We start from the raw sequence: 12,792 nt of genomic DNA, 5'->3' as shown, positions 1-12,792 counted from the left end.
ACTAACAGGTGGATGGTATTTTTGTGAGCCTAACAAACTTGGTTTCACTATTTTTGGACATCTATAGAATTTACTACTATTTTTTCAAAGTTCTGCTCAAACTATTATTGAATAAACATTCATTCTCCACTAGAATTTGAAAAAAACCCAATTCCACCACGCGGCCCAACGCGCTTCGGCTCGGCCCAAAATGGCGCGACGCGCACGCGCGCAGCGCACGGCGCGGCCCAGCCTAGAACGACGATGGCCCACGGTGGGGAGGACCCGCGCGCGCCGGTCAATATGCAAAAGCACCCTCGGACTACTCCATAATCACGCGAGCACTAAGCGCACTATCCCGCTAGTCTACTATTTTACAGCTACGCCCTTGGAACTTTCTACCTTCACGACAGCGATACCCCATCGAGCACCCACGCATGCACTGACGCGGCGGCGCTGGCACCAGCGGCTACACCGGTGAGCATAGCCCCTCCCTGCCCTAACTATGGGACCGATACTTACCTAGGAGCAAACACAAAGCGTCGGGCGAAGGAAGCGTGAGCTGGGACGCTGTAGCGAGGTCGGACCACGGTGGCGGAGACCTTGCAACCACGGTGGTGGCGTTCCGGTGAATGACAGCAAAGCCGGGGCAAAAGGGGTAGCTAGTGAGCTCAAGGGACTCACCACTAAACCAATCTAGGTGGTGGTTCGATCAGAGACGGCCTGGGCCAAGCTAGCCACATGCGTACGGGTGAAAGCTCTAGTTTGGTTTTGGTTAATTGATAAAACCCTAAGTGCTAACCTAGTTTATCAAAGTGATTATGAGATAGGTAGCACTACTCCAAGTGATGAAGCAATGGCGAAGATCATGACGATGGTGATGGCATGGTGATGATCAAATGCTTGAACTTGGAAAAGAAGAAAGAGAAAAACAAAAGGCTCAAGGCAAAGGTATAAACCATAGGAGCCATTTTATTTTGGTGATCAAAACACTTAGCGAGTGTGATCACATTTAGGATTGATAGCTGTACTATTAAGAGGAGTGAAACTCGTATTGAAATACGGTTATCAAAGTGCCACTAGATGCTCTAATTCATTGCATATGCATTTAGGATCTAGTGGAGTGCTAACACCCTTGAAAATGTTTATGAAAATATGCTAACACATGTGCACATGGTGATACACTTGGTAGTTGGCACATTGGAGCAAGGGTGAAGAAGTTAGAAGTGAAAACGAGTTGGTTGTGAAGACGCTGGTGTCGGTCAACTGACCGGACGCTGGGTCCGAAAGCACCGGACGCTGGTAGCATGCGTCCAGTCGAGCTGGTCGGTCAGCACAGTACCTAGGGTACTACACCGGATGTTGGTCTAGGTCCGGTCAAGGTGGACCAGGCGTGTCCGGTCGAAGAAATATGCCTCGGGGAGCTTACTGGAAACGGCTGGACGCTGAGGCTTCTACGTTCGGTCAGTTTAGCCGGAGCATTCGGTCAAGTACGTAGCCGTTGAAATCTGACGAACAACGTTTGAAGCTAGTGACATGTGGCATGAATCTGTGGACCCGACGCTATGTCTAGGGTCCGGTCAGTATGACCGGAGCGTCCGGTTAGAGCGCGTTTTACCCAGTGAAAGGGTACAACGGCTCTATTTCGTGGGGGTTTCTATTTAAGCCCTATGGCCGGCTCAAGCTCACTCTCTTGCACATTTTCATTGACATAGCAACCTTGTGAGCTTAGCCAAAGTTCTCCCACTCATCTCCATCATTGATTCATCATCTTTGTGAGATTGGGAGAGAATCCAAGTGCATTGCTTGAGTGATTGCATCTAGAGGCACTTGGTATTCGTGTTGCGCTGCGGATTTCGCTTGTTACTCTTGGTGGTTGCCACCACCTAGATGGTTGGAGCAGCGGTGGAGGATTGGCATGAGTTGGTGATTGTTCGTGGCCATCTCCGGTGATTGTGAGGGGAGTTGTACCTTCCCTGGCAGAGCGCCGAAAGGTAACTCTAGTAAATTGCTCGTGTCATTGAGTTACCTCACTTGTGGGTCGGTTCTTGCAGTGTCCTTTTGTGTGGACGAGGTTTGTGAAACACCTCTTAGTCGCCGAACCACCAAGTGTTGGTCGACACAACAGGGACGTAGCGTGTTAGCAAGCACGTGAACCTCGGGAGAAAATCAATTGTCTCTTGTCTTTAGCATTCTTTCGGTGATTGGATATATATTCATCTTGTGATTGGTTCATCCCCTACACGTCGATATAATCACCCTACTCACTTATTTACATTCTTGCAAACTAGTTGATACAAGCTCTTTAGTGTAAGTAGAATTGAGAGCTTGCTTTATTATTTACATTCATCCAGTTGAGCTCTTTAGAGTAGTAAGTTTGAGAGCTCTTAGTGAGTAATTACATTGCAAGTTGTGTGCCTAAGTAATTATTGCAACTAGAATTATTGGATAGGTGGCTTGCAACCCTTGTAGAGCTAGAGCAAGTTTGCATTACGCCATTTGTCATACTAATCAAATTGCTCTAGTTGATTTGTAGATTCTTAAATAGGCTATTCATCCCCCCTCTAGCCATATTAGGACCTTTCAACAGGTGGTGCGGCGGCGCACGACGATGGCATGGCCGTGTCAGGGAAGGCTAGGCGGTGGTAGCGCTTTGACTGAGGTGCGCTAGGCGAGTAGCAGATGGAGGCAAGGCTAGTGGTGCAAGGAATTTCCACGAGATGCACTGGATACGTGGCTTGCCGACGGCGCATCCCAATCCGGTCTTAAGGATCCAATGGAGCGGCAACTCCAAATTAGGGCACTGTGTGGCCATACTAGCAGCAAGGTGGGGTCATTTGGGTGGTAGGCTACCCAATGAAGCTGAGGACGTGGCTAATTTGATTATGGTGCTACCATCACGGTGAATCAAAGGGAGCGGGCTCGTCGGCCATGGCGACAACAAAGACAGGAGAGGTAGGCGGGGTTAGGCTCCACGCTGTCGTGGTGGAACATGGCTGTCAACTCACAGCACAAGCACGCATGGCGATGGGGGTAGCAGGACGTGCTCAAGATGCTTGGTCACACTGTCAAGTATGTGAGCCGACGATAGCTAGGCACCACGCGCCGCAGAGGCGGGCAGGCCCGGGACAAACAACAGAGTAGCGTGGTAGCGAACATGGGCGTGACGATGAAGTTAGGCGGCCAGCCTACGTGTGTGCAGCCGTGACAGGTCAACGGGAGCAGTGCCGCGCGGCAGCAACAGACGGCGCGCAGTGCGATCGGGGTGCAGTGCGACGCGACAGTGAGGCAGAGCAACCAGGCCCACCGGCACAGTGCGCGCGTGTGTGTGTATGCACGTGGCGTGCCAGGCACATTGACGACAGCATGAGCTGCAGCATGGGACCGATGGCAAGACCGACCAGTGCGTTGGCAGGCGCACAGCGGGTGGCTAGGACGCGGCAACGGCAGCAGCAGCAGTGCGAGCTGCGTGCTAGCGCGTGGTGGCAGGAGGCCGTGGCCAGTAGCGTAGGGGCCACGTGCGTGGGCATGCTTGCATAGGCATGGCAGTGGCGACACGGTCGGTGCGGTAGCGCGCGCTGGGCAGGCCAGTGCAACAGTGCCAGGCCGAACAGAGGCGGTGACCGCGTCTGGAGGTGGAAAACGTGTCGTGCATGCTTTTTAAAGCTGCTACAAAAACCAATTCGATGATCCAAAAGCCAAACCAGTTATTCTATCCCCAAGAGGGTACATAGGACTATCAAACTAAGCCAAAGCATCTTGCCACTGCTTAACCCGATCATCCTACAAAAATTATCAAACATGGCTTCGTCGACCCATTTTCAGACTTACACGAAATGACTAAACTTCAAACAGTTTCGCGTCGAATTCCTTTTCCAAGCTACTTGATACACTAGCTAGCGAACCCCATCCTTGACCGCACGTATTTTATCATCGCCTACGAAGTTCGTACTATGAACTTTATCAAAGTCTCGCATAAGCGTTCTATAGCATTTTTGTTCGATAAAAATTCACTTAGAACCCTAAACGATATAAAGCGACATGAAAAGTAGCATTTGTTTTGTGTTGCCGACGAACGTTTCAAGTTATGTACATTATTTTATACTCGATACTTCACTCATTTTCACACAAGTATGATGCTCATGCGGTGTTTTAGCAAAAACTATACAATGTAACACCGATGGTGTTACATGCTTGAGATCATCTGAGGTGCATGGTGGCATGCTGGAAGTCGGTGGAGGTGATTGGGCCACTAAGGGGCACCGGGCGACCTGGTGAGGGCGCTGGCCGACGCCTCACTGAGGGCTAGGCCCTCCATCTTCTGTGTGGTGGCCCCCCAGGTGATGTAGAGTGTGCGTATGAGTGATTTTTGTGCATTTGGTCACCGACGGTTAGATGGTGGGACCATGGATCCTTGTACTTCCATCCTGGAGCGTTGATCGACCAACTGACTTGGCACCAACAGATGGATTCACTTGGGAGTGTGTTGCTATGGATCAGTGACGTGGAGGGGGGTTGGCCACATCGGCCTACGCCTAAGTGCGGTCGGGCAGTGCCTAGGTGGAGCCGAGCAGTGCCTCCATGCGAGCCATGGCCCCCCTGATGCGTGGACTGCCTTCTAGAAGCCTTATATTGATGTGTGTTGACTATTTTTGCCCCTGCATACACAATCTTCCAAGTACAAGTGGAACCAAGTAAAATCATAATATAATTGTTGATTTTATGATCAAATGAATATCATGTTGATGGTCATAAGTGATGAATACGGACCATCAATAATCATTCAGAGGCGTCGTATGAGAGTAGGTAGCCGCCCCTAGGTCGCGCGATTGTCTTGTTGTGGGGTAGTTGGTGGCTACGATCCTAGGCTCCTAGGTTGTGGCCCTTGTTGGCTTGGACGGTTCTCCAAGTCAAAGCCTTCATCACGGATCCCATCCCATAGTGGGTGGGATCCTACATACGTCTTGTCGAGCCGTATTTGGATGGTGGTTCTCTATACCTGCCATCACCGCTTAGCGGTGTTGTCTTGTCTATGCTGCGTGGAGTAGGGACAACGGTCACCTCGGTCCTTGTGGGGTCAGTGCGGCGTGTCCGCTCTTGTCAGAGCAGGCACGCTTGGCTGGGCTCCGCCTCTCCTTGTACCTCCTAGGGATTGGGACGGTGGAGAGGTCGTGAATCTTTGTGCGGCGTGCGGCTAAAGCAGAGGAAAGAGGTCATGGTAGACCTCGTCCTCAGCGCTTGGCCTGGTTCGCTTAGCTTAGCTAGGCCTCGGTCGTTTGGGCTCAAGCTGGCTTTTGTATCGTGGGCCACTCGGCCTGTTGACTAGTCGATGCCTTGAGACACCCGGGGATCATAATCCTGATAGTTAGGTAAGCGACTTAAGAGGGAGGCGATCTTGACACTAGAGTTGCTCTTCATGATCCCTAAGAGGATGAACACCAAGTCTCTTACAAATCTTTAACCAAAGCCCCCACACAATCACAAAGCAATGCTCATGGTGTCCCGCTGCTCCAAGCCATCTAGGTGGTGGCAACTACCAAAATTAATAAGAACACCACACAACAACAATGATGAAACTAGTGCCACAAGATGCTAACTCACAAAGCAATGCACTATATCACTCCTAATCTCACCCCAAATGTAATCTCTCATGTGATTATGTGAGTGGAGTGTGTTCTTGAGCTATAGGATACTATCACTCAAAAGTAGGGAGTTCATTGCGTTATTAATGTCATCTTGACTCATTTTGGCATGAACTTTAATCCATATTCAAGCCTACGGACAATCTGTCTTTCTCAGTCACTTAAATGCTAACATCCATTTACTTCTCATCCCACCTAGCCTCTACTATTTTTTTGAAACTTCTCATTAGTAGCCACCTTCAGTTCTTACCCACTTTCTTTGTCAACACCCCATACAATTAGTTGATGGACCCTACCCCAAATTATCTTGCTAGCCATTTCAACAACAATTTTAAAGAGAGAACAATGACTAGTTAGATCAATCCAAACATCATGGTCCCGATCATCCATTTCAAGCATTCCATATTCGACATTGATTGTGTACTTAGCAATGCTAACATGAATTCTAAATGCTTTGACAAGATTGATCTTGACGACATCATAAACACATAATCATCTTGGAGTTAGGACACATCCAACTCCAAAAAACTAGAAACACATGCATCTAGTCATTAGTCATAGTGCATATGTGAAATTACCAAGGAGGGTAGTAACTTGACTTCATCTTAAAACTAACACAAATACACTAGATTCAATTTTCAACTAATCTTGATCTCTCGCACAAGACGAAGACACGAAATCAAGAACACGGGGCGGGCACAAGTCTCATCAAAACCCTAGCAACACAAGTCGATTCACGTAGAATGGGAGAATAAGATCCAAACTATACCTAATCCAATTTGTCATCCAATGGGGAAGAACTGTTTTGTTGATGAAACGGGAAGGATACAACACGTAGGAAAGAGAATAGGGGAGAGGGAACGACTGCATGGGTGGAGTGGAGGGAGCGTTTGACAAGGGAGACGAGTTCGAGCATAAAGAAAGGCTGTAAGGACAAATAAGTAATTTCGCGTGCCCTCTTGAGGGTTTCAAAGGCGTTGCCGCTAGCTGATGCACGTGGAGGCTATTTAACTTTTCCTCACCTCACCTTGCTTAGCTAGGAAATAGAAAGAGAAACTGTCTGGTCGAGAGACTAGCTTGTCTTGGGACTTGTGCAAGTAAGAAAATACTCCCTCTGCCCCAAAATTAATATCGCATAGGGTTTTGTGCTGGTCATACGTTCTTAAGTTTGACTATGTTTATAGAAATGATTAATCTAATAATACTTAGTATGCACCATAAATAGTATTTTTCTCTTGTATATATTTGATTAAAGTTTAAAAATATTTAATTTCTTGAAAAGTGAAAGTGATATTTTTTTAAGGACCGAGGGAGCACCTTGCTATCATAGGAGAACCAATTTGGCTAGGTCCAGTCGACAAGGTAAGGTTGGCCCTCACTAGCAAGATAAGACAATCCTTGTCTCAAAATCAAGCTTACTCTAAAGTCATCTTTATTCTTATGGTCTAAAATTTAGCCATTAAACTTTAAACCACTTGAGCTCTTGAGGACCGAAAGTCTAAACTAAAATTTGGCCAACCAAAAAGAATATTTTAAACCATATAATAATTGAACTAAAATAATCTAAAGCATTTGTTCTGAACTTTAACCGACAAAATTTTAGACCAGAAAATTTGAACGGCCCTAGATCTATCGAAATCGAACCTGTAGCATGTAGGTGATTTCTAATTTGAGTTCTTATCGCAGCACTGAAAACCAACGGCGAAGATTGCTTGCTCGATTCGACCCCGCAACTCGTCTCCCACCTCGCCGAGTCGCCGCCGTGTGCCCATCTGCCGTCCTCCCTCCGCTACTGCCGCAGCCATGAATCCTTCCATGCCACCGCCTCCGCACCCAAACCCCTCGCCGCCGACGGCGCGGCCGGAGGCGGCGTCCGAGCCCGACTTGTCCTCAGCGGAGGTGAACGGTCGCGCTGACCCTAGCACATCCTCCTCGATGCCGCCGCCACCGCCCCCAAAACCCGGCCCGCCGGCACCGCAGCTGGAGGCGGAGACGGAGGCGGCGGGGGCTGAGGGAAGCGCTTCCCCGAGCCCCAGCGTGAGCGACTCGTCAGCGAAGGAGGCGCCCAACACCAGCGGGCCCTCCTCCGGCAACACCGTGATGGAGGAAGCGGCCGCGTTGCCAGTGGAGCGGCAGAGGCAGCAGAGGGCGCGCGCGCCGTACTCCATTCCCGAGTGGAGCACCGCGCCGAGTCACCCCTTCTTCCTTGAGGTGCTCAAGGACGGGACGATCGTTGATCAGCTTGACGTGTGAGTCTGCAATTCCCATCCTGTCATCAGTTCTCTGTTAATTTAGTGATCTTTTATTTCGTGATTTAGTGGTTGTTTAATTGTGTGAAATGAGTAGCCCTCAGTACCCAAACGAGCGTTAAGGTTGCTTACACTATTGCTGCTGAGATGAAGGTTATGTTGTTTGCTGGTATTACCAAGACTAGGGTTGGTGGAATGACCCGTATTACACATATGTTGCAGGTCCAAGAAAGGAGCTTACATGTTCGGTCGAATTGATCTGTGCGATTTTGTATTGGAGCATCCAACCGTTTCTCGATTCCATGCTGGTACGTTTTAGCCATTCTCTTTATCAGTCTTGACTTAGCCATAGTTTGCGAAAGGAAGAATTGGTTATGGCACTGATAGAATGGTGTTTTCAAAATGAACCATTACATGAAAACGGCATCCTGTCGTTAACAGCTAACTCTGTGAACCCATCCATCGAAGCCTACAAACCAGCAGACATCTTCTTCCTCCTCCATCCGTCTGCCACTTGCCCTGATCTTCTTCTCCTTCATACCTCTCTCTCTCTCTATCTATCTCTCCCTCCCTCCCTCTCACACAATGCAGGCCAGCAGCTTCCTTCCCATGACTCCTAGCCGCCGCCTCGTCCCAGTAGCTGGCCTGCACATGCTATTGGTTAAATCTCAACTAGTGATGGCGGACACTGACAACGTAAGCTGAAGTAGCAAATTAAGTTTTATTTGTTATGATACTAACATGTTATGAACAAGGCCATGTTTTTTCTTGAGGAGCTAGCATTTACTTAAGAAGCTTTAACATATGGATGTTACTATCCCTATATTTTAGAAAGAAATGTAAAAGCAAACTTGGTAGACTGGGTTAACACTGTTGCACATTTGATTTCTTCCTTAAACAAGCGCTTCTAGTATAGTTCCCTTATATAAAAATTTGTTACTTGAAATGCTCTCTTTGTGGGCAATACTCCTCTTATTTTGATGTCTACAAATTTATGGACTTCGTCACAATGGATTTCTTTTTAGTACCTAAGCAGCCCACTCATGAATTGCTTTTATGTCATTTTATTAGTTTTGCAGTTTAGAAATGATGGGAAGGTTTTCCTTTATGATCTAGGAAGCACACATGGATCCTTTATCAATAAAAGTCTGGTAATATGTATTCTGAATAAATCTTCTATGGTTTTAATATCTTTATACTTTACATAATGAAACTACATTAATGCATTCTGTCATTTCACATTGATTTTGAATCAGAAAGCAGTGTTGATTTGTGTTGGTAGTATACTTGCACTCATATGTTGCTGTACTATATTTATTTGTGGTGTTGCACTGCCAATTTACACTGTAAATTTGCCACGTTTATGACCTTACAAAAAAAATTAAACAGTTTGTATCCTATGCTCTGTTTTATGCCCATTCATCCCATTTCTTTTCGGAAAAGGTAACAACAGATTAATTTGTCACATGTTCATTTTCTCTCGTACTCTTTACTTCTTTAGAGTCACATAAGGAGAATACACTGGGTTGTTGAATAGTATCTGCAATGCTAATGCTGTAATCTCTTAAAGTTAACCTTTTAGGGCCTGTTTGGAACACGGGAAAAAAAAATCCTGTTCCTGCGAAATTGAACTGATTTCTGTGAAATTCCTGCGTTCCAAACATGCTGGCTGGCCTGTGTTTCTATATATCCTTTCAAATTATTGGATTTCCCTGTTTATTGCTTATTATACTTTTTGATGATATGAACTGAACTAACAGATCAAGAAGAAGCTGTACACAGAGATTCATGTTGGAGATGTAATTCGATTTGGGCAGTAAGTAAGCTTGTTAACTAATTATTTGCCCACTCCTTGTATTCTATTCTAGAGAACTTTCTTTCGCTTTTCTGTTTATCTTCTATTTTATAAACAGAAGTTCCTTCATAAATTGCTGCACTGTGGTGTTCATTTATTCCCAATGCTTTCTCTCTAGGGCTTCCTATGTCTGCATATAAACAACTTGGTTGCATACCATTCTTATTCCAGAGTTAAGCATATTCTCTGGTCAAACTAATACACACAACAGGCATTGGTAGTTTGATATATTAATGTTAAAACAGTGTTTATATTCGTGTGGCTAAAGCTTCATGGCTTCACCATTTCTTTTTGTTTTACTAGGGTTCAATGTTGTGTGGTGGTGTGAGTTTTGGGTGCGTTGTATATTTTATGTTCTTCTTGAGTTCTTGATTCAATGATAGTGCAGTTCTCTTGCGTATGCAAGAAAAATATCTACTGTGGTTGTGGTTTACTCAGTATGCATATTAGATTCTGTAAAACTAGGACTGGATTATATACTTGACAATTGTCCTTCAAATATAAATAGAAAGTCAGAAAGGTTGCAGAAGGATATAATGTTGGTAAATAAAAATGCCACTTTTTATCTGTAATTTCGTGTCATGTCCCTGTTAGTTCTTGTACTAAGTTAAATTTGCTTTCCTTCGATTATTATAAGGTTGTACCTTTTGGGAACCTGTTTACATTTCTCTATTGATCTGGTGTCCTTTTTTTTTCACTTACTGGGACTCACTTAGCTCTTATGTATTAACTAGATCATCACGGCTGTACATTTTTCAAGGACCATCTGAGCTAATGCCTCCAGTAAGATTTTGAAGCTCAATCAGCTCATCTACCACTCTTAATTTTTCTCATTTCTGAATATTTACTTTCTTGCTGTCAAAAGTGAATTGACAATGCAACAAGTAAGCCTGTTGCTCTCTATTTCTACTTCATGATGTTGCATCAACAACAAAGTCCTTTATTGCCAAGCAAGTTGGTGTAGGCTAGATACAAAACCCTACACAATAGTAAATAAATAAATAAACAAAACAGTAAAAATGACACAAAGGTATTAGTTATATTAGTATAATGAGAGTGAGTTCAGATGAAAAAAGCAAACAAGATTAAATACATTATGTTCCTCTTTTGATTTGGTAATACTTCTGATATTGTATTGGTTTATTCAATAGTAAATCAGGAAAAACGTGCTATATGATTTGTTTGCCTTTGGATTTCGACACTGTTTTTTAGGTTCTTTTGAGCAGTGTTTGGGCCATGGTTTGTAAGGTGTTAAGGTGATGCATGATGATTCACGCCCCCCCCCCTCTCCCCCCCCTTCACAATGCCTAGGCACGTGGCGAGGCGACGCCATAGACACATCCTAAAACAAACTTAGAGTGTACTAGTTGACATGATCAATAGTAGTTCACAATTTCACACTCCACATTACAGAATAAGATAATGAGTAGTGAACAAGAAAAATCAGTATTCAAGGTCCAGAAGCTTTCAACAATCAACACCCAACTCTTGGCTCTAATGTCGATATCCATCATCATCATCATCATCAAACTCATCAGCATTGTTAGCAGCATCCAAGTATTCTCCCATCTTTTTCCTTAGTTCAGTGCCAGCCTGTGGACATGAAGTCACATCTCCATAGCCACCAGCTAGATGTTTGTTAAACCTCTTAATTCCTCTTAGAATCCTTTTGTCGCAAAGCTTACATGTCACCTTATCTTGCTTCTTAAGGTCTGCCCAATATCCATAATCCCATCCTGGATCATTCGAGTTCAGGGGCCTTCGTTTTGGATCATTCTTGGGATCATATGCAGCTGGACTCTCCATTATGTTGTTGCCTTTTTGGCTGCACAGCAGAGAAGTGCCAAGCACAACCAGTCAAGCTGTAAGATTTAAGCAGAGCTAAGCCAAGCCAAACACAAACAAGCACTAGAGCAGAGGAAGCACAGGCAACAGAGCAGCAGGAAAGGGAAGACCTGGACACTGGGGTGATGAAGATTGAGCAGGCGCTGACTGTAGATAGGAGGGGAGAAGCAGAGTCACAGAAGTGCGGAGACCGGTGGAGAGGCACGGGTTGTGCAACAGCGGAGGCACGCGGGAGAGGCGGATCAACGGAAAGGCGGGGCCGCATGGATCGCGGACCAGCGGAAACGCACATGAACGTGGTTGCAGACAAGCGGAGATGCGTGGGTCACCGCCTTGCAGGGGATCTGCTCCTGTTTCTTCGGCGCCGACCTCTTTCCCTTTTCTTTCTCTGTTCCCCTCTCTATTGTGCCCCAATTAACTGATATAGCCGCTTGGAACCCTCGATTTCCTGCCCCATCACTCGGTTTCCCTATCGTTTTCTCGCCCGTCTGCCCCTTTTGCACTTCCCCCTTATATTCCCCGCCTGCCCATCCCACTTGCGTCTGTTCCCTCTATTTCCCATGAGCACACCCCTATGGCGGCCGCCTCCATCCTTCAGGACGCCCAGGCAACGCCATACACAGACTGCTAAGGCGAAGGGGACACACAGGACCTGCACACGCCTGGATGGCTAGGCCACACCTTAAGAACCATGGTTTGAGCTACAAAGGGTTCTGAAATGTGTCTTATAGAAACAATTTATTTCAGTGGTAAACTAAGATATTTGTCAAAAAATGTATGGGCTGTTTTATATGGAATCCTAGATAGTTTAGTTATCCTTCTGTAATTGTGTTGTATGTTCGCTGTAACTGTTAGACTTGATGTCTCTTAATTGTGTGAGACCAATCCATTTTGTCATGAGGAACATTTTCAAATTCTGTAAGCACCTGCAACCTATCCTATTGTTTCAGTTTCCTATATTCATTTGCTTCTTTTGTATGTCAGGAAAAAGACTTGCAGAAACTCCGGGATGCTAGAATTCAGCAAGATATGCTTGATCGTGAAGCTTCCATTTTACGTGCAAAAACTCAAGCAGCTTTGGCAGAGGGAATCTCATGGGGTATGGCAGAAGATGCAATAGAAGAGTCTGCAGAGGTTAGATGTTTGTTTACCACAGCTGGTTGTGTTTTTAGTTTCAGATGAGAGCTTTTGATGGAGCTATTCTCAAGTTTAAGCTGCACAC

At 45.7% G+C, this 12,792-nt stretch overlaps 1 protein-coding gene across 1 annotated transcript in view; it reads left to right on the top strand.

Annotated features, from left to right (window-relative positions):
• Window positions 1-7,316: 7,316 nt before the first annotated feature.
• LOC136529151 (uncharacterized) overlaps window positions 7,317-12,792 on the top strand; it is a 29,123-nt gene continuing 23,647 nt past the window's right edge. Inside the window, exons 1-6 of the mRNA XM_066522218.1 lie at window positions 7,317-7,870; window positions 8,093-8,178; window positions 8,942-9,021; window positions 9,631-9,686; window positions 10,460-10,508; window positions 12,555-12,704. Of these exons, the coding sequence (XP_066378315.1) occupies window positions 7,425-7,870; window positions 8,093-8,178; window positions 8,942-9,021; window positions 9,631-9,686; window positions 10,460-10,508; window positions 12,555-12,704 (867 nt within the window). The 5' untranslated portion in view covers window positions 7,317-7,424. The remainder of the gene's footprint in view (window positions 7,871-8,092; window positions 8,179-8,941; window positions 9,022-9,630; window positions 9,687-10,459; window positions 10,509-12,554; window positions 12,705-12,792) is intronic.

This window comes from Miscanthus floridulus, chromosome 19 (assembly GCF_019320115.1).
Source record: "Miscanthus floridulus cultivar M001 chromosome 19, ASM1932011v1, whole genome shotgun sequence".
Taxonomy (NCBI): domain Eukaryota; kingdom Viridiplantae; phylum Streptophyta; class Magnoliopsida; order Poales; family Poaceae; genus Miscanthus; species Miscanthus floridulus.
The sequence above is the reverse complement of the archived record's forward strand: the minus strand, read 5'-3'. Positions and strand labels throughout refer to the sequence as shown.